This window comes from Sceloporus occidentalis, unplaced genomic scaffold, assembly GCF_023333645.1.
Source record: "Sceloporus occidentalis isolate IW3139 unplaced genomic scaffold, rSceOcc1.0.p SCAF_2, whole genome shotgun sequence".
Classification (NCBI taxonomy): Eukaryota; Metazoa; Chordata; class Lepidosauria; order Squamata; family Phrynosomatidae; genus Sceloporus; species Sceloporus occidentalis.
In genome coordinates, this window is record NW_028316982.1 from 3,641,073 (window position 1) to 3,661,623 (window position 20,551).

At 46.0% G+C, this 20,551-nt stretch overlaps 1 protein-coding gene and 1 non-coding gene across 2 annotated transcripts; both read right to left on the reverse strand.

Moving 5' to 3' along the window:
• Window positions 1-1,232: 1,232 nt before the first annotated feature.
• On the reverse strand, window positions 1,233-8,433 carry LOC149317882 (radial spoke head 10 homolog B-like). Its single transcript, XM_089507453.1, has 9 exons — window positions 8,350-8,433; window positions 7,094-7,173; window positions 6,829-6,977; window positions 6,460-6,567; window positions 5,185-5,361; window positions 4,499-4,621; window positions 3,699-3,789; window positions 3,145-3,273; window positions 1,233-1,617 (listed from the first exon to the last, which is right to left on the reverse strand). Exons 1-9 carry the CDS (start codon window positions 8,403-8,405, stop codon window positions 1,415-1,417), a joined length of 1,116 nt encoding a protein of 371 aa, XP_089363579.1. The 5' UTR covers window positions 8,406-8,433; the 3' UTR covers window positions 1,233-1,414.
• A 2,371-nt stretch (window positions 8,434-10,804) lies between these two features.
• Window positions 10,805-10,995, reverse strand: LOC149317883 (U2 spliceosomal RNA). Its single transcript, XR_016280300.1, has one exon. It is a non-coding gene; the product is annotated as a U2 spliceosomal RNA (small nuclear RNA).
• Window positions 10,996-20,551: the final 9,556 nt, after the last annotated feature.

Sequence of the window (20,551 nt, forward strand, 5' to 3'; positions counted from 1 at the left end):
AGGAGGATGACCAAAATGGTGAAGGGTCTGGAAACCATGCCTTATGAGGAGAGACTGAAGGAGCTGGGTATGTTTAGCCTGGAGAAGAGAAGGTTAAGAAGGGAAATGATAGCCCTGTATAAGTATTTGAAGCAGTGTCATATTGAGGATGGAGCAAGACCCGGAACTATGGATCCAAGATACAGGAAAAGAGACTCCACCTCAACATTAGGAGGAATTTCCTGACAGTAAGAGCTGTTTGACAGTGGAACACACTCCTTCGGATAGCAGTGGAGTCTCCTTCTTTGGAGGTCTTTAAACAGGCTGGATGGCCATCCGTCGTGGGTGCTTTGATTGTGTATTCCTGCATGGCAGGGGCTTGGACTGGTCTTCCAAGTCTATGATTCTATGAATGCTGGCTGGAATGCTGCAGAGTAAATGATGGAACTGAGCAGGAGATTCAGGAGGAAGGAGCCACAGAACCAAGTAGTGGCCCTGTATGTTGGAGATGGAATGGTGCCAGGAGCCATGCAGCTGCTGTTGGACAGAATGGGGATGAGGACAGGAATCATCGCATAAGGAGATATTGGATTATCTCATTTCACAGCATTTAAAGAAGTACTTCTGAAGTCATAACACACAGAGACAGGGGCGGGTTACAGACCGCCTGTTTGGGGCAGCCTGTTCCCACCCCTTCCCCCACTGTATCGGGGCCTCAGCTGCCAGAACAGCAGCCTCTGAGGCCCCGATCCACTGCTTTCCAGGCTGTGAGGAAACGGCAAAAGGCTGCTTCCCCGCGGCCTGGAAAGGGATGTTCTTGGGGCTTCAAGCCCCAAGGACATCCGGTGACGGCGGGGAGGAGGAGAAAGGGGCCACTTGGCCCCTTTCTCCTCTGTGTCGCTGGTGCAGCCATCTAAAGGCTGCGCCAGTGACGCAAACCACAGAAGGACCTTCATTTCGGAGCTCCTTCTTGCGCCGCGGAAAGGGCGCTCTATGCGCCCTCGCGTGGTGCAACATCACGTCCGCACCGCCTCATTTGGAGGCGGCGCATTCGTGATGTTGTAATGGTGGCCCCCGTGTGGAACGGGCACCACCATTTTGTAAGGAATGGGTCCGTACTAGGGTTAAGGGTGTCAAGAAGTGACACCCCTTTCTAACCCTAGTACAGATCCAGTCCGTACTATTACGCCCGTCTGTAACGGGCCACAGACACCAAATTAAACCACTGTAAGTCATGAAGAGGATCCCAACCTTTTATTTTCTATTGTACAAAAGACCCACAAAGACCCAGATTGCATTGATATATCTCTACCAGAAACAAACAATGCCCTCTGGGGAAAAAGCCAATTGTGTGACACTCCTCACTCCTCTTTGGCTGCTGCCACGCTTGGCATAAATAAAAACCAGCCTCCACTAAGCAAAAAAGGCTAAAGGCTCACTTTGCTGCTTCCTCCTCCTCTTGGATTTTCCTCAGAACGCATAGTTCTGTGTCCCAGAGCCTGTTGTCTAAAATGGTTCCCTTCACAACTTGCAAGTGCTTGTAGCCAGCAAAGAATTTGTTGACGAAGAAAATGTATATCTGACTCATCCACAAAGAGTGCTTCTCCTTCTGTTCATTTTTGGCATTCTGGAGCTTATCTGGACAGAACACATAGTTACTGGAGTTTTGTTTCTAAGGAAAGCGTCACAGTTCAGTGGCAAACCGCACTGCTTGGCATGTCAAAGGTCCCACATCCATTCTCTGTTGCCTCCAGTTCTAACAGGATGATTTCTACCAGAGATACATTGAGCTGCTGTCAATTGGAACAAACAAAATTGCACTAGATGGACAAATCTAGCACTATTAATCTACAGTCCCAGGCTCACAATTCACTGCAAATTTCAAATGATTTGGCATTGAGGTCACTTGAATTGTGTGTTGGGTCCAGAACTTAGAAGAGCTGCTTTTGGGGGCTACAACTCCCAAAATATCCCATCCAACAGGACCAAGGTCATGTGTCTATGTTTCCAGTTCTGGAAATGTTCATGTTTTTATTTCATGTTGTTTTACTGCCCTCAAATGGTGTCTAGTGGAATTCACAGCATTGGGTTCCACAAGCTGAGAATATTCAGGCGCTTTAAAATCAAGAATACCTCAAATATATAAGGAAGAGGGAGTGTGTGTGTAGTATCACCAGCCTTCCTCCTTATTCATTCTCATCACCTTCTATCTGTGGAGAGCAACTTTTTGTACAGTCTCCTCTAATTTGGAGGCTTTTCAGCATTGATTTTTGAGTTTCCAAGCTGCTTTTCCAATTCAAAAAGTTGTCCTTAACAAAGTTAATCAAAAGAAGGGAGTTTAAGTGTTAGGGAAATTAAATGTTCCCTTGTCTGTGTACTCAGGTTCTGAATACAGATGCTACCTCTAAAGTATGTTGGTTGTGATTGAATATTGTGGTCTGTGTTGTGTAACTTCACATACATTTAGCAACATAGCAGAGACACTACAAATCCTCCTAGTGAACTGATATGCACCTGCACTCCCTCGCTGGTGTCCTGATGTAGGCTGGGCTCTATCGATATGCAATTGTCATTGTGCTGCCTCCCTTACATAATAACCCTCACTGAATGCAGATGTGACAAAACTACTCAACTTTATTTCCCGCAGACACAAATCTATTGATGTAGGCGCAACTCCCATACTGAATTTCAGCTGTCATTGTTATGTGCATTGTAGACTCTCACTTATGGCAAACCTATTATATGGTTTTCTTGGCAACATTAATTAAGGGGCTTGTCAGTGCCTTCCTCTTAGACTAAGAGGGGTGTTTTGATTGTATATTCCTGCATGGCAGGAGGCTGGATCTGAGGTCCCTTCCAACACTATGATTCTATGACTGGCCAAGGGTTATCTGGTGGAATTCGATGGCTGAGCTGGGCTCCAAAATTCCTAGTCCAATGCTCAAACCACTACCACATTTTTGTCTGGTTTGGGGAGCTTTGAGGTAGTTTTCAAGTGAAAAATTGGCTAAAAGTAGGCGTAACAGGCTTCTGGGGAGCTGTACTTTGGGGTCCCAAGGAGCATATTCAGTCCACACCTTAACCACCTGTGCTTTACAGTCATGGTAAAAAGACCATCCATGTTCATTTAGCCTATTGTCTTAAAAGACCAAATAATCCTCTCACCTGCTAATTCCTTCATTGGAGTGCTAAGAAGCATATCCTGCTCCATGTCTGAGGAAGCCAGAGTGTGAGTTTCTTCTTCAACTTTGTCTTCTGCAGCAGCAGTGAAGGTGACATTCAGCATTGCGGGTGCTAAAAGGGGGAGATAATGCCAAAGGGTAACTTCCATCTTACTTATGGCTGAATGTTGGACTGACAATATGTGGCGACATCTTGTAGCACTTTTGAGACTAACCAAAAGGAAGAAGTTGGCAGCATGAGCTTTCATAGACTTAAATCTACTTCCTCAGATGCATTTGGAATGATAGTTAGTGCTGAACACATGATACACTGCAACTACCATGAAGCCTACAGCACTGGAGTAAGGAAGGGTACACCAGCCCTCTTTGTCCTCAGCACTGTCCAGACAATTGCTGCTGCTATTGCCACATGTGTGAAAACATGTCTTTTGCTATAGTAAGGTTGCACAGACCATTAAGTACATTTTTTCTAAGAGCCAGACAAGATCTTGAAGACCAGAAGGCATGGGTTGCATGATCCAAAGTCATAGGACTTACATGGAGGAGAGGGGCCTCTTTCTTTGCCAGAAGCTTTTGAACCACGTTGAGCAGCTTTCTCTTCCTTTTTGCACCCTTTGGTTTTCCCCTTCTGTGCAAAAGAGGAACAGCCAATCACACAAATCAGGGATAGGTAAGAAAATGTGTCTTTTTTAACTTAAGAGAAAACATGGATCACAACTAAATAAGAAGGAAACAGTATGAAGAACAAACTTCCCAATGTACTATACTATTATGTTTAGTAAGCAGTTATGAAATTGTTTTTAAAATAATACATTTATGGCTGGTAGTTGATCTGAATATGTACACTTTGTCCATTATTCTACCAGCCTGGAGTAGCAGTTGGGAGGGCAGGACTGGGCTTTGGGAGCTCCAGAATGAAGTGCCTTCTGAGTCGTTAAACCCATGGATGACTTTGAGCCAATCGCTCTCTCTCAGCCTGATCTACCTCATATGGTTGTCGTTAGGATAAAGTAGGGAGGAGAACAGGGTATGTTGCCTTCAGCTCATTTTAGAAGAATGATGGGATATCAAGGACAGTAAATAACTAAACCTCCAGCTCAGCTCTAAATCAGAATTGTGTCCAGTTCATCACATGTAACTAATAAATATATAAAATATATTAGTATATGTACTAATTGTACTAACGAAGTATAGAAGATTTACAGAACGAATTACTTGTCTTTTTTGTGTTAAATTTATACCTCTGAAAATGTATTTGTATTATACTGTTTATTGATTTGAAACCAATAAAAATTATTTAAATGTAAATATATAAAGAAATAAACTATTCCACTAACCTCAGACTTCTTTGTCTTACTGGCGTCAACAAAATGCACAATCTTGATGGCAGAAGACTTGAGACAGCGACCGGTGCCATCTGTCATTTCATTGCTTGCTTCACCGCTGCTTGTCTGAGCAGACTAACCATTTAAAATAGGCAGACATAGGCATTAAGTATAGTGGTGAAGAGTAGGGACCCTTCATGTTTTCAGGGGCTATGCATTATCTTGGATACTGTACTGTATTGCTCCAAGATGCCAGGAGACTGTGCAAGATAGAAGTGTTTTAATAAAGAAAATAAAGATATGCATGGCAGGAAAGCCTTGCACCTTTGACTCTAACTGGCCTATCTAGTAGAGCCAACTTAGAGGCATGCAAGGCCCAGGGACATGGGAGTGAGATGTGTGGTTGTGTGTGCACATCTCCATCACATTTTGAACCCATCCGTGTGCAGGCTGACTGCTCACATACAGCTACAAATGGCCCAGCATGTGCAGGCTCAAAAAACAAGAAATGATAAGAAAAATACCAGCCAAGAAGAGAAAATTAAGGTTTCAGGGCTGGGGTCCCCTTTTGCTCCATGGGCTACATTTTCTTCATCTGCCTTACTGACTTGCAATTTAAAAAGTGCCAAATTGGATCTGGACAGCCAGCATTTCACTCGTTTCCCACATAAAGCAACAGAGTCTGTAGTTGATCTGACCTGGCGAGAAGACAACTCCTGGGGCAGAGGAGAAAGCCTGGACCCATCCGCATAGTCCTCTGTTCTGTAGGAACTGCCAGACTGGCTGGCCTCCTCTGCTTGCTGCTTCAGCATCTCATCTGTGACGAAAAGCAGAGCGCAGTCCAGCAGAGCCTCAAAAAACTCAAGGAATACCAGCTGAAGCAAAAGCAAAGAACAAAAATCATCATTGGTCTCCAAAAGGAGTTTTGGGGTGCAGAGTGTCTGTATGAAGCTGTAAGCGGCTATCAGAAGGGAGGCAGAAGCCCAGCCAAGGACTCAGATCTGAAGAACCACATCAGGAGTCAGAGGGTTTCTGACCAAAGTGGAAGAGAACTGGAAACGCCTCTGTTGCTCTGTTTAGAGTCCAATGCCTGGACAAACAGCGGGGCTCAGCCTGACGTTAGACACAATAAGAGGGCAGCAGATTTGGGATGCCATATGGTTAGTTATTTAATGTTCTACTTCAGCACTTTCAGTGCCATGAAGGAGAAAATGAGCTTGCGGGATGCTCTGCCTTGGGTATTAAGTAACTTGGTTTGGCTAGCATTTGTTCTTGTTGTGTGCCTTCAAGTCATTTCCAAATTATGGTAAACCTAAGGCAAATCTATCAGGTTTTTCTTGGCAAGGTTTGTTCAGAGGGGCTTGCCTTTGCCTTTGCCTTCCTGTGAGGCTGAGAGAGTGTAGCTTCCCCAGCTTCACCCAGTGGGTTTCCATGGACGATTGGGGATTCAAACCCTAGTCTCCAGAGTCATAGTCCAATATTCAAACCACTAAACCACACGGACTCTCTGGCTAGTGTTACACCCCTTGTTTTCATCTTGCCTCATCCTAAAATCAAGGGGTGGCTAGTAATATGGCCTTTAATGTTAGGATGAGAGGGATGCCCTTTTCTGCTCTATCTCAGGCAGTAAAATGTCTTGGGCTAGGTCTGGACAACAACACTTCCTGACAGGTGAGCAAAGCTAGTACAGCACCTGAAACCTTTTCACAACTTGTCACATTAGTTCCTTTCCATTCTTTGGGGAAGAATCCTGCCTCAAACTAAAGACAGCGAATGCTGCCAGTTAGAGTTAACAATACCAATCTGGATGGATGATGGTCTAGTTTAGCTGAAGGCTGTTTTCTGTGTTCAGTTAACATTTCCTCCTGGTGAAGGCAAACGCAAACTCCCACATCCAACCGAGAAGGCTGGCTCTTTCCATTACAGTTGTACAGTACAAATGCACATCCTCTACTCCATTCCTAAATACGCACCTCATGCTCCAAATTAGTGTCCTCTCCATTGCAGACACAGGGGCTGTCTTTTGCCAGTATAGCCACAACTTTGGCCGGCGTGAGTTGTTTGCTTATGAGCCTTAAATCCTAGAAATTGAAAGAAAGTGTTAACCACAGTTCTCTTTCCATCTCTGAACTTCACCCCGGGCATAAAAAGAAAGGAGCAGATGTGGTCCCTTTGTTAGGACAGATGGGGCACTTGTCGCCTAGCCCCTTTAAAGAAGGACAGGCTGCAAATTCCTTCTCATGTATAAGTCTAGAAATTTTAGTTTAAAATTGGCCCCCAAAACCTGGGTTGACTTATCCAAGGGACAATGCAAGTATTGTACCTACAAAGAGGATACTTACTTTCAGCAACCAGAGGAAATGCCTCATCTTCATGGTAGGTTCATGAGGATCTAAAGGATTTGGTTTACAAAAATCCCTGTATATCTCCCAACACTTGTCAATGTAATTGATGGCATAGACAGTTTGCTGCCGGTCGCTGAACAAAATGCCTGTCGAAATAAGTAGTAGAAAACATCTGGAGTGTTCAGCTGATGTTGTTTTAAATCAAACGTCTGTGTAAGTAACTGAGAAAGCAGGAGAAGGCAACACAAAAGTAGGAGTCTACCTTTTACGCGGCAGGCATGGGGAGTGATGTCCTGAACCATCAGTTTGGAGAAGCACTTGAAAAGGCGAGGGCTTGTATCGCTGGAGTTGAAACAGGAAAACACAACAGCAGTTGCTACAATGAGTAGTAGGGGTTCACACATTTGGACGAACTCATACTGAACTTGTTGCTATGAAGTAGAAATGTCTAATTGTTTAAATTAACAGATTTGAAATTATTTTTGATCGATTACAATGCTGTGCCGATTAATCAAGAAATATTAAATATGCATTTTAAAAAATGCAAACACACAAAACTGCACAAAACTGTCCTGAAAGAGGCCTCCTACCTTCTTTCTCCCATGTCCACAAAGGCCTCTTCTAAGGTCCAAAACACATTGGATAAATTATCCAGTTTGAGACCGCTTTAACTGCCCTGGCTCAATGCTAGGGAATTCTGGGAATTGTAGGTTTATGAGACGTTTAGCCTTCTCTATCAGATAGAGCTCTGGTTGCCACAATAAACTACAATTCCCAGGATTCCCTAGCACTTAGCCAGGGCAGTTAAAGCGTTCTCAAACGGTATTATTTCTACAGTGTGTTTTGGACCTATACCCCACATATGTGCCTGACCTCTGCAAACAGTTTCTGCTTCTGAATTGCTCTCTTAACTGTCTATTTATTCTTATTAATTACATTGACTAAAATTCATCCCATTAATCCACTTCGCGTTCACATTCCTCAATAGGATCGATTCAAAATGGAGTTGCATCACAAGGATGATCGCGCCACAGGGAACTGAATCCAATCGACAACGCGTTCACACTTGCACTGAATCCACTCATTGAAAAGGATGCTGGGAATGCCTTGGATTCAGAAGCACCGATTTAAATGGGTTTAGCACTGCTCCCCGCCCCTGCAAACCGCGCTAGAAATTCGGTAAAAGTGCAAACAAGGGCCCTTTAAACCAGTTTACACTGGTTTGAAAAACAGTTTATTGTGTAGTGTGAATGAGATGTTGGGCTATGACTCTGAAGGCCAGTTTTCAAATCCTGGCTTGGCCATGGAAACCCATTGGGTGACCTTTGGCAAGTCACAATCTCTCAGCTTGAAAGGACGGCAAGAGCAAACCCCCTCTGAATAAATTAGCCAAGAAAACCTCAGGATAGGTTCGCCTTGGGGTCACCGTAAGTTGGAATCGACTTGAAGGTACACAACAACAACAACAGCAACAACAGGCATTGTTAGGGCCAACGCATAGGCAAGAAAGCCACTTACTTGAACTCCTTGTGATAGATGTGGAACAATAAATAGATGAGAGATGTCAAAAACATTCTTAGCAGCAAAGTCTCATATGGAGAATGAATCTCTTCCAGTAATGTCTTATCTGCCAAAGAAAAAAGGAAAACCCGCCCCACAAACAGAGGAGGCAAAGCGAATCAGTTCAGGCATCCTTAGAAGTGGTTTCATCTGTCTGCAGAATTAGTTCTTCATGTTTTACTCACCTCTCCTCTCCTCTGGGAGAACGAGATTTATCCAGGGTCAGTTTCCCCTGGAAACATGCTCAGATCATTGGAAACCTATGGTCCTTGTAGTACTTGAGTAGTAAATGCACAGCTTAAACCACAAATGGTCAAAGTACAACCGCAGGGCCTCATGCACCTGATTCTGCACCCAACAACATCCCACTCGACGGCAAGTTCTTGAAGCTCCACTGGTTTCTTCATCGGGACAAGATATTTAAAAGCATACAAAAAAAGAATTATGCCCCCCCCCCCACATGATTTTTAACACTTTTGCCTGATGAAGAAGTGGTGAACCTTTGAGAGCTTGCCCCACGTATTTTGTGCATTTAGGCTGGCCCCATAAAGGTTTTGGGTGTTATTGTACATCTATTTAGGTGTTATCTTAGCCATTATTTTTGCGCTTCTTTGCCTGGAAGAGGATAGTTTTCTCCCTTGTGAGAGCTTTTCTAGGAGGACAGAGAGTTTGATGGAGGAGCACTATTTCCCATTGAGTCCTGGAAGAAGCTTCTCCTTCTGGAGGAGGGTTGTGTGCTGCCCTTTTTCCTCACCTGTGGGGTGGGATGTGGGTCTTCCCAGGGGCAGCCAGGCATCCCTCCTGCAGCTGCCTTAGCAAGGGCACATGGGTTCTGTGGTTCTTTGCACCGAGGGCAGGGACGTAGCCAAGGGGGGGGTTCTTGGGGTCCGGACCCCCCCTTCCATTAGAAAAATGAATGGTGCGTGCTGCTGCGCTGCCATACCCAAGCCCCATTATAATGGTGGCACTTAGTCTGGACCCCCCCCTTCCTAAAATCCTAGCTACGTCCCTGCCGAGGGCATGGGATCTAGTTGGAGGACAGTCTCTGGAAGGGTTCTCTTTAGCCCCTTTGATGCATCAAGAAGGACATCTGTGGGAGGGGTTGGACTGGATGACCTTTGGGGGTATCTTCCAACTCTAGGAGTCCATGATTCTTTGCCTGTAAGAGCACAGTCGTCTTGTAAGAGTTGCCATGCTTTGAGTGGGGCAGAATCAAAAGATATAGCCATGTCAGCCTGCAGAATCAGTATGTAGAGAGCTCTTGCAGCACCTTTGAGACTTGCGGAAAGAAAGAGGTTGGCAGCATGAGCTTTCCAAGACTTAAGTCTACTTCCTCAGATGCAGATGAATTTCCTAGACTGCAGTCTAATGCATCTGAGGAAGTAGACTTAAGCCTAGGAAAGCTCATACTGCCAACTTCTTTCTTTCAGCCAGTCTCAAAAGTGCCACAAAGATCTCCCTACATATTGAGCAGGGCAGTTTCCCCTTCTGCCCCCTGAGAAGCTTCTCCTTCTGGAAAGGACTGTCTGAAGAGGAGCAACTGCCCCTTTTCCTTTCCTGGAGGTTGGGACGGGGGTCTTCCCAGGGGCAGCCCCACTGGCTTGGGGCAGAATCCCTGGGATACAATGCAGCTGTCCTAAAAAGTGCCCCAGAGGTTTCTGCTTCTACATAGGAGCCCCCAAGCCCCCCATGAATGTCTGGGAAGGGCTCTCTGGCAGTGGTGCTGCCCCTTGTGGTGGGTGGGATGGAGGCCTTCCCAGGGGCAGCCAGGTGCCCCTTCGGCATGCCCTCCATGCCTTGGAGTGCTGTGTGCCTTCCTGGCTGGGAGGAGGTTGGATTGGATGACCCTTGGGCTCTCTTCCTAGGAGCCTATGACTCTTTGCCTGGGAGAGGAGAGTCCCTCCATGCTTTGACTGGGGTCAGTTCCCTTTACAAGCCAGGCCTCCCCTTCCTCAGCCCCCTTTCCTTGGGGAAGACTCCCAGTCGAAGAACTCTGGCTCTCCTGAAAAGCTTCTGCTCCAGAGAGGAACCTCCAAGACCCCTTTATTAACTCAATCTGTTTTAAACCAGTGGTGCTACTCCTTGCGGTGGGTGGGATGGAAGCATGCCCTCCATGCCTTGGAGTGCTATGTCCCTTCCTGGCTGGGAGAAGGTTAGACTGGATGACCTTTGGTGTCTCTTCCTAGGAGCCTATGACTCTTGGCCTGGAAAAGAAGAATCCCTCCATACTTTGACTGGGGCGGTTTCCTTTTGAAAGCCTTCTCTGTCTGGGAAGGGAGGCTGCCCCCATTCCTTGGCTGAGACCTCAACCCCTTTTCCTTGGAGAAGACTCCCAGCCAAGGGTTCATTTCTGATCCTAAGAAGCTTTAATAATTCAATCTGTTTTTTAACCATTGGATATTCCCCCCCAAAGGGGAGGTGCACCATTCCTGGAGGCACTGCAATACCAGGTCAATGCATGGAGTGGATGGAGCAAGCTCCTATTCCATCTCCCAACTCCAAAAATCCATTTAATATATAGTCCTCAAATAGAGGACATATCAGATATTAAACTGATAAGAACAGATACTACACTTGATCTTAGCCAAAAGGCCGAGAAGCGATGCTAAAAAGCTGCCTCCGCCTCAGGAGCCTCTCCTTCCAATGCTCTTTCAGGCTACAGCGAGACCTGAGCCTGACCTGAAGCCTCCACCCAGATGGACCCACTACCCACCCTCCAGCCCCGGCAGTGCTCTCTGGCCATGGCCCCTTCCACAGTCCCCGAGGGAAACCCTCCCAGGGGGACCCTTTGGTCCGCAGTGCCACTTCCGAGTTCTCCTCCCTTCCCATTGGTCCCAAATTTGCATGGCCCCACCCTTCCCATAATGCTCTACGCTCCGATTAACCCTTGCTCCCCCCATAGCCTTGCTCCAGATTTGCATCACCGGAGGTCACTCCGATTAATACAAAAGGCACTGACAGCAGGTGAATCAGAGGAAAAAGAAATTTTGCCTGTCTGAACCATTGCAGTCAGGGTCCCTGCTCAAAGACAGACAGACCCTACCCAACTGAGATACACACCCGTCAATAACTACTCTTATGTGCCATTTAATACACCTGATCTCCTGAACTGGAAAACCCACGGCCTCTCCTACGAAAAGGCACCAGAGCAGTTTGTGGACATGCTTGAGGGAGTTGCTGCAGCCCATAATCCTACCATAATCCTAGTCCGACATACAGCAGCTAATGGTATATATACTGACTGCTGAACTATATATACTGTATATGCATTATCCTACTTGAGAGTATGTATTTTCCCTGGAAGAAGATTAACCATCCATTATGAAGCCAAGCCCTCCCTCCAGTCCATCTGCCTTGGTCCAGGCCTTGGAGGTAGAGAGGAACTGCTGGACCTCTTACCCTTTCCCTCCACCACTCCCTTCTCTTTCTGTGTCATGTCTTTTTAGATTGTAAGCCCGAGGGCAGGGAACCATCTAACTAAAAAGATTGCATGTACAGCGCTGTGTAAATTTACAGCGCTTCATAAATAAAGGTTAATAATAATAATAATAATAATGAACAACACATGCAAGTACAGACCAATCGAGAAGAGGCAGCAGTTAAAATAAATAAATAAATAAATAAATAAATAAATAGGAAAAACCAGAGACTGAGAAGTAAAATATCAGGAGAATGTTAGTTGTAAAACAAGGCCCCTTCTGGTAATCTACTGAATAGCTCATATGTTTTAAATGCGATGCCCAGTGCCTTTGAAACAGAATTTGCCTAGAAGCAGAAATTTGTGATGAGAAATTTGAAAGTGTTTATGTCCGTTTGCTTTAAAAAGAAAAGAAAAGAGAGCAAACAGAAGATAAATCCCAGGAGTCTGGGTAGAAAAAAAGATCAAAAGCCTGGAGTGTTTAGAAGAAAAATGAGAAATGGGTGTTAGAGTAATTTTAAAACGCCCAAATGGACTGTGTACATCATGTGAAAACTCATAGTAACAAAAGACCAGTTTGTGTGAAAAACACTCCTGTTAAAGAAGGAAAATCCCAGGCTGCATGAAACAAGTAGTTTAAAGGAGATAACAAGTTTCCACAGACAACAAATGTAAATGTAAAACAAATGAGAAGTCGAAGGCTTTCATGGCCGATGGCATCCATAGTTTTTGTGGGTTTTTCGGGGGGCTCTGTGGCCATGTTCTAGTGCATGAACACAGAAATTACTATTTAACACAACCATTTTTATTATACAATAACAATAGTAGGACTGTCTTTCGCCAGCCTTTTTGGACTCTCTGCTGCTGGTTTTGCCTCCTTGGCCTGCTGCTGCTGGACTCATCAACAGGGAGCAGGTTCTTCATCATCCTCCCATTCTCTGCTGCAGATGGATTGATGGAAGGAAGGAAGGAAGGAAGGAAGGAAGGAAGGAAGGAAGCTGAAAAGGAATTTTCCCCGAGACTGGAGCTGCCTCCTGGGCAGAGGGAGGGTGGCAACAGCAGCAGGGCAGGTGCAGGGAAGCCAGTCAGTGGCCAAAGAAGCCAGTAAGGAGGCTGGACCTATGATTTGGGGGCCAGGAGAGGCCATGGGCCAGGCTGCTGGCAGGAACCAGGGCGGATTCAAATCTGATTCGAACTCGCCTGGTTCCCACTTAGGATGAATCGGTTTATTTCGATCCAGCCCAAAAAACACTGCAAAAACCCAGGATCTTTTTGATGCTGGTTAAATGGGCAAAAATGGGCAAACTGCTTGGTTCCCCTTTCTGAATCGATTTCTAAAATCGGATTCAGTGGGAACCTTTAACCCAGGCCCCGATCCCGATTTAAACGTAGTGGGAACAAGGCCCTGGGACTTGCAATTGAAGCAGTGGACAATATGCTTGGACCTGCTGAGAGTGACCTGGGACTGAAGCAGCTGCAGACATGTTAGGACTTGCAAGTGAAGCCATGGAAACGCTGGGACCTGTTGCGAATGATGCGGTGGACATGCTAGGACCCACTGGACCTGCTGCTTTCTCTGCCCCACCAGGGATAGGTACATATTATCATCTCATGCACACTGTATACTGAAATAGGCTGGGATTCTCTAATTGCAGTCCATTTGAGGCAGACGTAGGCTGCATCCATACTGCATGAATAATCTAGTTCAACACCACTTTAACCGCCATGGCTCATGGCTATGGAATTGTAGTTTATTTTGGCACCAGGGCTCTCTGACCAAAAAGGCTGAATGTCTCACAAAACTGCAGTTCCCAGAATGCCATAGCATTGAACAATGTCAGTCAAAGCAGCACTGTCAAAAGGCATTAATTCTGCAGTGTAGACACAGCCAGAGAAAGAAAGGAGAGCAAATAGGGGTCCTTACCTCCTCTGCTCCATATCTAGCCCTGTGTGAAGTTATGGGACGAAGACTGCTATGGAGAATCCCAGCCATCTGCACTCAGCGAATGTGAGACGAAGCCAGAAGGAAAAGGGTGCATCACCCATCACCCCTGTGGATCCAAAAGCCCCTATGCTTTGACCTTCCAAGCCCAGGCCCCATTGCAACGCTCGAGGGCACCTAGCCCTTGCTTTCCCCGACTCCAGTCCAAAACCACACTGCAGAAATAATCCTGTTTGAGACCACTTTAACTGCTCTGGCTCAATGCTAGGGAATTCTGGGAAGTGTTTTTTTTGTGAGACATTGAGCCTTCTCTTTATAGTCTGGTGCCACAACAAACTACAGTCCCCAGGACTCCCTAGCGCTGAGCCCAGGCATTTAAAGCAGTCTCAAACTGGATTATTTCCACAGTGTGTTTTGGACCTCTGTAAGTACAGCCGAAGCTGTGATGCCCATGAGAGTGAAAATACACTCTGCTCTGGCTCTGCTCTGTATCAAGAAGCTATCCAGATGAATATTGAAGACAGTGGACAATGCTCACCTCTGTCTGAATGCCACATTCCTCTCTTTTACAGATGCGGGAGATTATCTTTCTGCGCAGCCGATGTAAGGCCACAAACTGTGGGAGAAGTATGGCATAGATGGTGATGGCAAGCCAGAAATTTGCCGGTTGCTTTCCCAGCCACATCCACAGGCTCCCCAATGGGTTAGCCAGCCACATCCACAGGCTCTCCAATGGGTTAGTCACCCACATCCACAGGCTCCTCAATGGGTTAGTCACCCAGGAACACCCAAATCCACATCCACCACAAGAGCCAAAGGACCCATGGTGGCTCTGTTGGCAAAAACATTCTCCGTCCACAGTGGGGTCTTCTTCACCTCTCAGGCGGAAGACCAAAAAGGCCAGAACCAGGAGAGCAAACAGACTGGATGCAGCCATGTTGAGATCTCAGAGCCCAATGCCCAAGTGGATGCATTCTGGAACCTTTGCAGCCATGTAACTGACCTCCCATTGTGAGTTCATATGATCCATTGTGAGTTCTGCTGAGCTGTCATGGTTGACTCAGAGATATAGAGCCTTGTTAGTCTGTAAAATCAGTGTCTCGCAGCACCTTTGAGACTAACTGAAAGAAAGAAGTTGGCAGCAGGAGCTTTCCAATTGCATAAGGCCACTATGACCACGATGTTGATATCTGTTCTGATAGCATAAGACCGTAACATCTGTTTTATTGAATTGATAAAATCTGTTCCAGCATTGTACAGTGGGCCCTTGGTATCCACTGGGTTTGGTTCCAAAATCCACATTCAAGATGCTCAAGTCCAGTTGCAGTGGTCCCTCCTTCTCCACGGATTCTCCAAAATAAACCAACTTATTTTTATGTTGATGTGTTGACTGTATTTCTAGCCTGCTTTTCTCCTGGGTCAGGCTATTGGATAGGAAGGACTGATCCGAGGCAGAGAAGAAGGGAAACTCTCTTTCTCTGTGGCCATTAGGGTCACAAGATGGGAGACGTAGTGTCCGTGCCATTTATTGGGATTTGCGGAATTAGCAAAAGCATCCTTCCTCCAGACTTTCAAGCAGAGCACTCCTTAGTTCTGTGTCTACACCACCCAACATCCCATTATTAGATCAGTTTCATACCAGCTGAGCCTCCATCCTATGGACTCCTGGGATTTGCAGTTTTGTATGATATTTCATCCTTCTCTCTCAGAGAGCCACAGCAAACTACTGCACATCCCAGGATTTCTATCAGCTGGAGCCACGGCACCTAAACCAGTGTCAAGCTGCATTATTTCTACAGTGCAGTTGCGCCCAAAGTTAAACCCACACTGGAAACGTGGGCTGTATCTACACTGTGGAAACGAATGCAGTTTGACGCTGCTTCAAGCGCTGTGGCTCAGCGCTACAGAAAGCCTGAGATTCGTAGTTTTTGTGAGACGGCTTTGGTGCCACAGCAAACTGAGCATCCCAGCATTTCCATAGGATGGAGCTGTGGCAGTTAAAGCGGTGTCAGGCTGCATTGATTCTGCAGTGTGGCCGCAACCTGGGCTTGAAATGGAATTGCTGCTGAGGGCATTTCCCATTGACAGCTCAGTTCCCAAAGAGGGATTCCGGCTGGCCAGAGCCACTGGGGCTCTTACACAGCTGGTCCAATCCAGAAGCTGAAATGGATGAAGGCACCTCAGATATCAGGCAAAGGTTGTTCACCCCTCCCTCGCACTCAGCACATGGCCAGAGGCCTCTTTGCTCCTGTACTGTGGTTCCATCAAATTCCAGACCAAGTGCTTTGAAGTTGTTTCCAACTTATCAGGGGGATTCCTTGGCATCTTTCTTCGGGGGGGGGGGGGTGTCTTTGCCACATATATATACACACATATATATACATATACACACATATATATACATATACACACATGCATATATATATATATATATATATATATACACACACACACACACACACACACAAACTGTGGAGCAGCTGAAAGTGTAATGCTGCATGTATATGCTTGCACACACATCTTTGTGTGTGTGTGTGTGTGTGTGTATATATATATACACATACATATACATATACGCACACGCATATATATATATACACACACACACACACAAATTGTGGAACAGCTGAAAGTGTAATGCTGCATGTATATGCTTGCACACACACACACACACACACACACACACACACTCCCCCCTCCCCGGACACAAAAGGTTTCTGCTTTATCTCGTTCAGTGGAAATAACGCTCCCAGCCCCAGCGGTTGTGCTAAAAGGGAAAAGGGCCACCGGAAGGAGAAGGGGGAAATTCCAGCGCAGCATCATGGGAGATTTGTAACCGGTGGTCTTCAAGAGAACCAGCGGATTGGATGTACACACCAGCCAAAGCAGCAGGGGTTCTGCACTGGCCATCAGTGCGGATCCAGCCAATCCCCTAATTTAGCGTACTCGGAAAACGGAGGAGCCGGCTGCCTTCAGTTTGGAACCCAGCCGTGAATATGCATTGGCCAAAGCGTATTCACGTTATATCACATTGGTCAATGCGTATTCAGAGCTCACAGGTGTGGAACTCCAATGCTATATAATGTGAATACGCATTGGCCAATGCGAACTGACCCTCAAAAAGCCCCCGTGTGGTAAGGTCTCTTGACTTACCCATGGCCACCCAGTGGGTTTCCATGGCTGAGGTGGTCCCCATGTTGATCTGAAAGGCTATACCTGCGGCAAGTGCAAGCTGATTGCCTTGTTGGAAGGGGAGGTGTAGATGCTTGAGGCCCATGTATCTACACTTCAACTTATCAAGGAGGATGAATGTATGCAAAGGGACCTTGTAGCATGCCCCGACTTCACCCCCATGTACCATGATGCCGCACGCTGCTCCACACAGTGGTTCTGGGGTTTCCTGAAAACCGAGAGCAAAATGGGGTGACAATGGCCGGCTTCTCCCACATATTCCCTGTGAGCATCCTGCTTAGTGTTTCTGTGGGCATGGGTTGTTCTGAAGTCAGAACGAGGCACCCAGTGTTGGCAGGATGGCTGGCACCTCATTTTCTGACCTCAGACTCACACCCGCAGCAGCAGCAGCACCAGACGGCTAAAGGGACCGTCTGGGAAGGCAGTGACCCATCATTTACCACAAAACCCACAGCAGGCAAAGACACTGGGAAGGAACATGGGTCCAGCAAGGAGGTCTTGGCAAATGTCGCCTCGCCCCATCTCCCAGGATTGCTGGCTAGCTTTTAAGGAGGGTTTCAAGGGCCAGATCAGGAGAAGCTGTAGCAATGCCTCTGATGCAGGATCTCAGCTTCTTTCAGCTACAACTGGCAAACTGTGATAAACATGCAAGATACTATCAAGAGGTCTGCTTTATAGGAGGCATCCTGCAACAGGATTTGGGGTTCTTTATTTTGGGCAAGACCTTTGTATTCTCCTCCTCCTTGAGTGAGTTCTCTTTTAGGGGAAATGTAAAACAACAAAAGGGCAACTCTATGGCCCATCTCCTTGTGCAGCTCTTGGAAACGATCAGATGTAAACCTCTGCTTGGCATTCCTATTGTGCATTTCTCAGTGTGCTGTTGTTTTGTATAATTCTTGGTTTTGGAAAGTTGTTTCCAGATCGGGGCTATGAGTGTGGCATATGTTGTGTTTAAGGCTTCCTTGCAAAAGAAATCCCCGTCTTTATCCAGGAAGTGATTTGGACTGAACTGATGCCGTGTCTCCCACTGTTCAGGGTCATACAAAACAGAAGCGACATCTGGAACAATGATGGAACCCTGCAAAAAGAAGGAAGAGTCTCAGTGGTAAACTTATGGACAAACAAATGAGAGTAGTTTCTGTGGGTTTTTCAGGCTATGTGGCCCATGTTCTAGAAGAGTTTGTTCCTGACATTTCGCCAGTATCTATGGCTGGCATCTTCAGAGGAGGCTGGCATGGAAGAGAGTGGGGTGTATATATATGTGTGTGTGTGTGTGTGTGTGTATATATATATATATATATATATACACATATACACACACACACACTGTGTGACCCTGGGTTGGGAGGAATGATCTCCATGTTAATCTGTGTGTTGCTCTGTTGTTGTATGGCAAGGCCTCTGGGTGGGAGGACAGGCATAGAGGATTTGTGACTGTTTAACTAGAGATCCCTTGTCTGCTGGGAAAACCCCTGACTCTGGGTGGTTTTCATTTGCATTTGCTGTGTCTAGACTTTAGTGTTTTTCAGGACTGGTAGCCAAATGTTCCTGTTGAAATTATCCAGGTGTTTGTGGATTTCAATGGCTTCCTGTGCTTTGTGAGCTGATAATTGTTGGCATGGTCCAGAATTTCAGTGTTTTCAGACAGCATTTTATGTCCAGGAAGGTTTATAACATGTTCTGCGACTGCTGGTTTTTCCGGCTGACCCAGTCTATAGTGTCTCTCATGTGCCTTGATTCGTGTTTGAACACTGCGTTTGGTGGTCCCTATGTAGAATTGTCCACAGCTGCACCGTATGCGGTGAACTCTGCGGCTGTGAGAGGGTCTCTCCTGTCCTTCGATGCTGGATTTTCTTGGTCGGTTTGTACACCATTTGGAGGTTGTGTTTCTTCACCAGTTTCCCGCTTGTGTCTGTGTATGGTAAAAATACCTTCCCTTTGGGTGGTCGTTTTTCTTCACTCCTTTGGGTCTGGCAGCTCCGAAAAAGAGAGAGGCCACAGCAGAGGGGATCGATTCAGTCAAGGAAGCCACGGCTGTCCTGAGTCTTCAAGACCTGAGCAGAACAGCTGATGACTAGGGCTCTTTGAGGCATTTCATTCGTAGCGTCAGCTACGTTGAAGTCAGCATGACGGCAAATAACAATAAGCTCTACCCTTGATTGTTTTGGCTGTCTGAAATGTCCTGAGACCAAGTCCTATGAAGACCTTACCATGGGAAGTAATGTATGATAAGAGTAAGATATTCTGCATACCTTTTTGATTTGAAAGCCTTGCAAGGTGGTGTCGTTTATGCATTTTCTAAAGGACCCAATCAATAGAACATTGCAGAAGCGCTGGACCTCATGAATGACAGCATTAGTATATGGCAAGCTCTTCCGATCCTCATAGCAGATCTTGTGAGACGGTGCCAGGACATCTTGAAGCTCCTTCTGGACTTTTTCTGGAGCAAATATATATCAATGTCCACATTAAAAATATGCAAAGAATTTGATCTTCAGGTGGGGAAACAAACAATTTTGATTTTAAAAATAAAGATATTCATTTTTTCTCCAGACTATCACAAAAACTTTGCCACTCATTAGAAGGATGTCCTATTTAATCCATCTGTAGAGAACCAAAATACCCTGAAGGCACCAGATCCCATCTGATCTTGGTTGCTAAGCAAGGAGAAGTACATTTGAAATTAAAATATACATTTGAAATTGAAATGTTTTCTTCAGTGAATCGGGTTGCAAAGTCCTGTTCATGGTGGTGTGTGCTTTCAAGTCATTTCTGACTTATGGTGACCCTAATTCAATGCTATCATGGGGTTTTCTTGGCCAAATCTGTTCAGAGATGGTTTGCCCTTGCCTTCCTCTAAGGCTGAGAGAATGTGACTTCCCCAAGTGGGTTACTTTGGCTGAGCAGTGATTTGAACCCTGGACTGCCAGTGTCCTACTCTAACACTCAATTCATTACACTGCAGGGGGACTTGCTCTCATTTAAGGACACAGAGGAATAAGTCCTCTCCTTATTCATATCTTGGCTCTCAACAGTTATGAACACAGTTGTGTAGGCGTCATACGTTATGATCCTTTCCACCCCTAATCTTTCGCCAGAGCTAGAGCAGCAAGTGTCATCCTGTTTAACAGCTGTCTCCCACTGGATGCACCATCGGCGTCTGAAGCTCAATATATCCAAGACCGAGCTTCTTGTTTTCCCTCCTAAGCCCACCCTTCACTACTCCTTTTCTATTTCTGTCAATAACGTCTCTATCCAGCCGGTCCAGGAAGCCCGCAGTCTTGGTTTCATCTTTGACTCCTCTTTGTCATTTATCCCCCAGATCCAGACTACAGCCAAAGTCTGCAGATTTTTTCTCTACAATATCACCAAAATCCATCCATATCTCTCAGCTTCTACCGCAAAGACACTGGTCCATGCCCTAGTGGTATCAGGACTAGACTACTGTAACCTCCTCTTGGCAGGGCTTCCCCTCTCTCATCTCCACCCATTAATTTCTGTTCAGCATTCAGCTGCACGCATTATTTCACTCGCTCGCTGTTATGATCATGTCTCCCCTCTGTTGTCTTCCCTCCACTGGCTCCCTTTTCCTTTCCGCATCAGGTACA

Bases quoted from the DNA above. Each gene is read 5' to 3' on its own strand.
- LOC149317882 (XM_089507453.1), bottom strand. From the start codon at position 8,405: ATGTTTTTGACATCTCTCATCTATTTATTGTTCCACATCTATCACAAG. The intron at 5,362-6,459 runs GTGCGTATTTAG...CTTTTGCTTCAG, and splicing joins ACACTAATTTGGAGCATGAG to CTGGTATTCCTTGAGTTTTT. The intron at 3,790-4,498 runs GTTAGTGGAATA...TCTTTTGCACAG, and splicing joins GTAAGACAAAGAAGTCTGAG to AAGGGGAAAACCAAAGGGTG.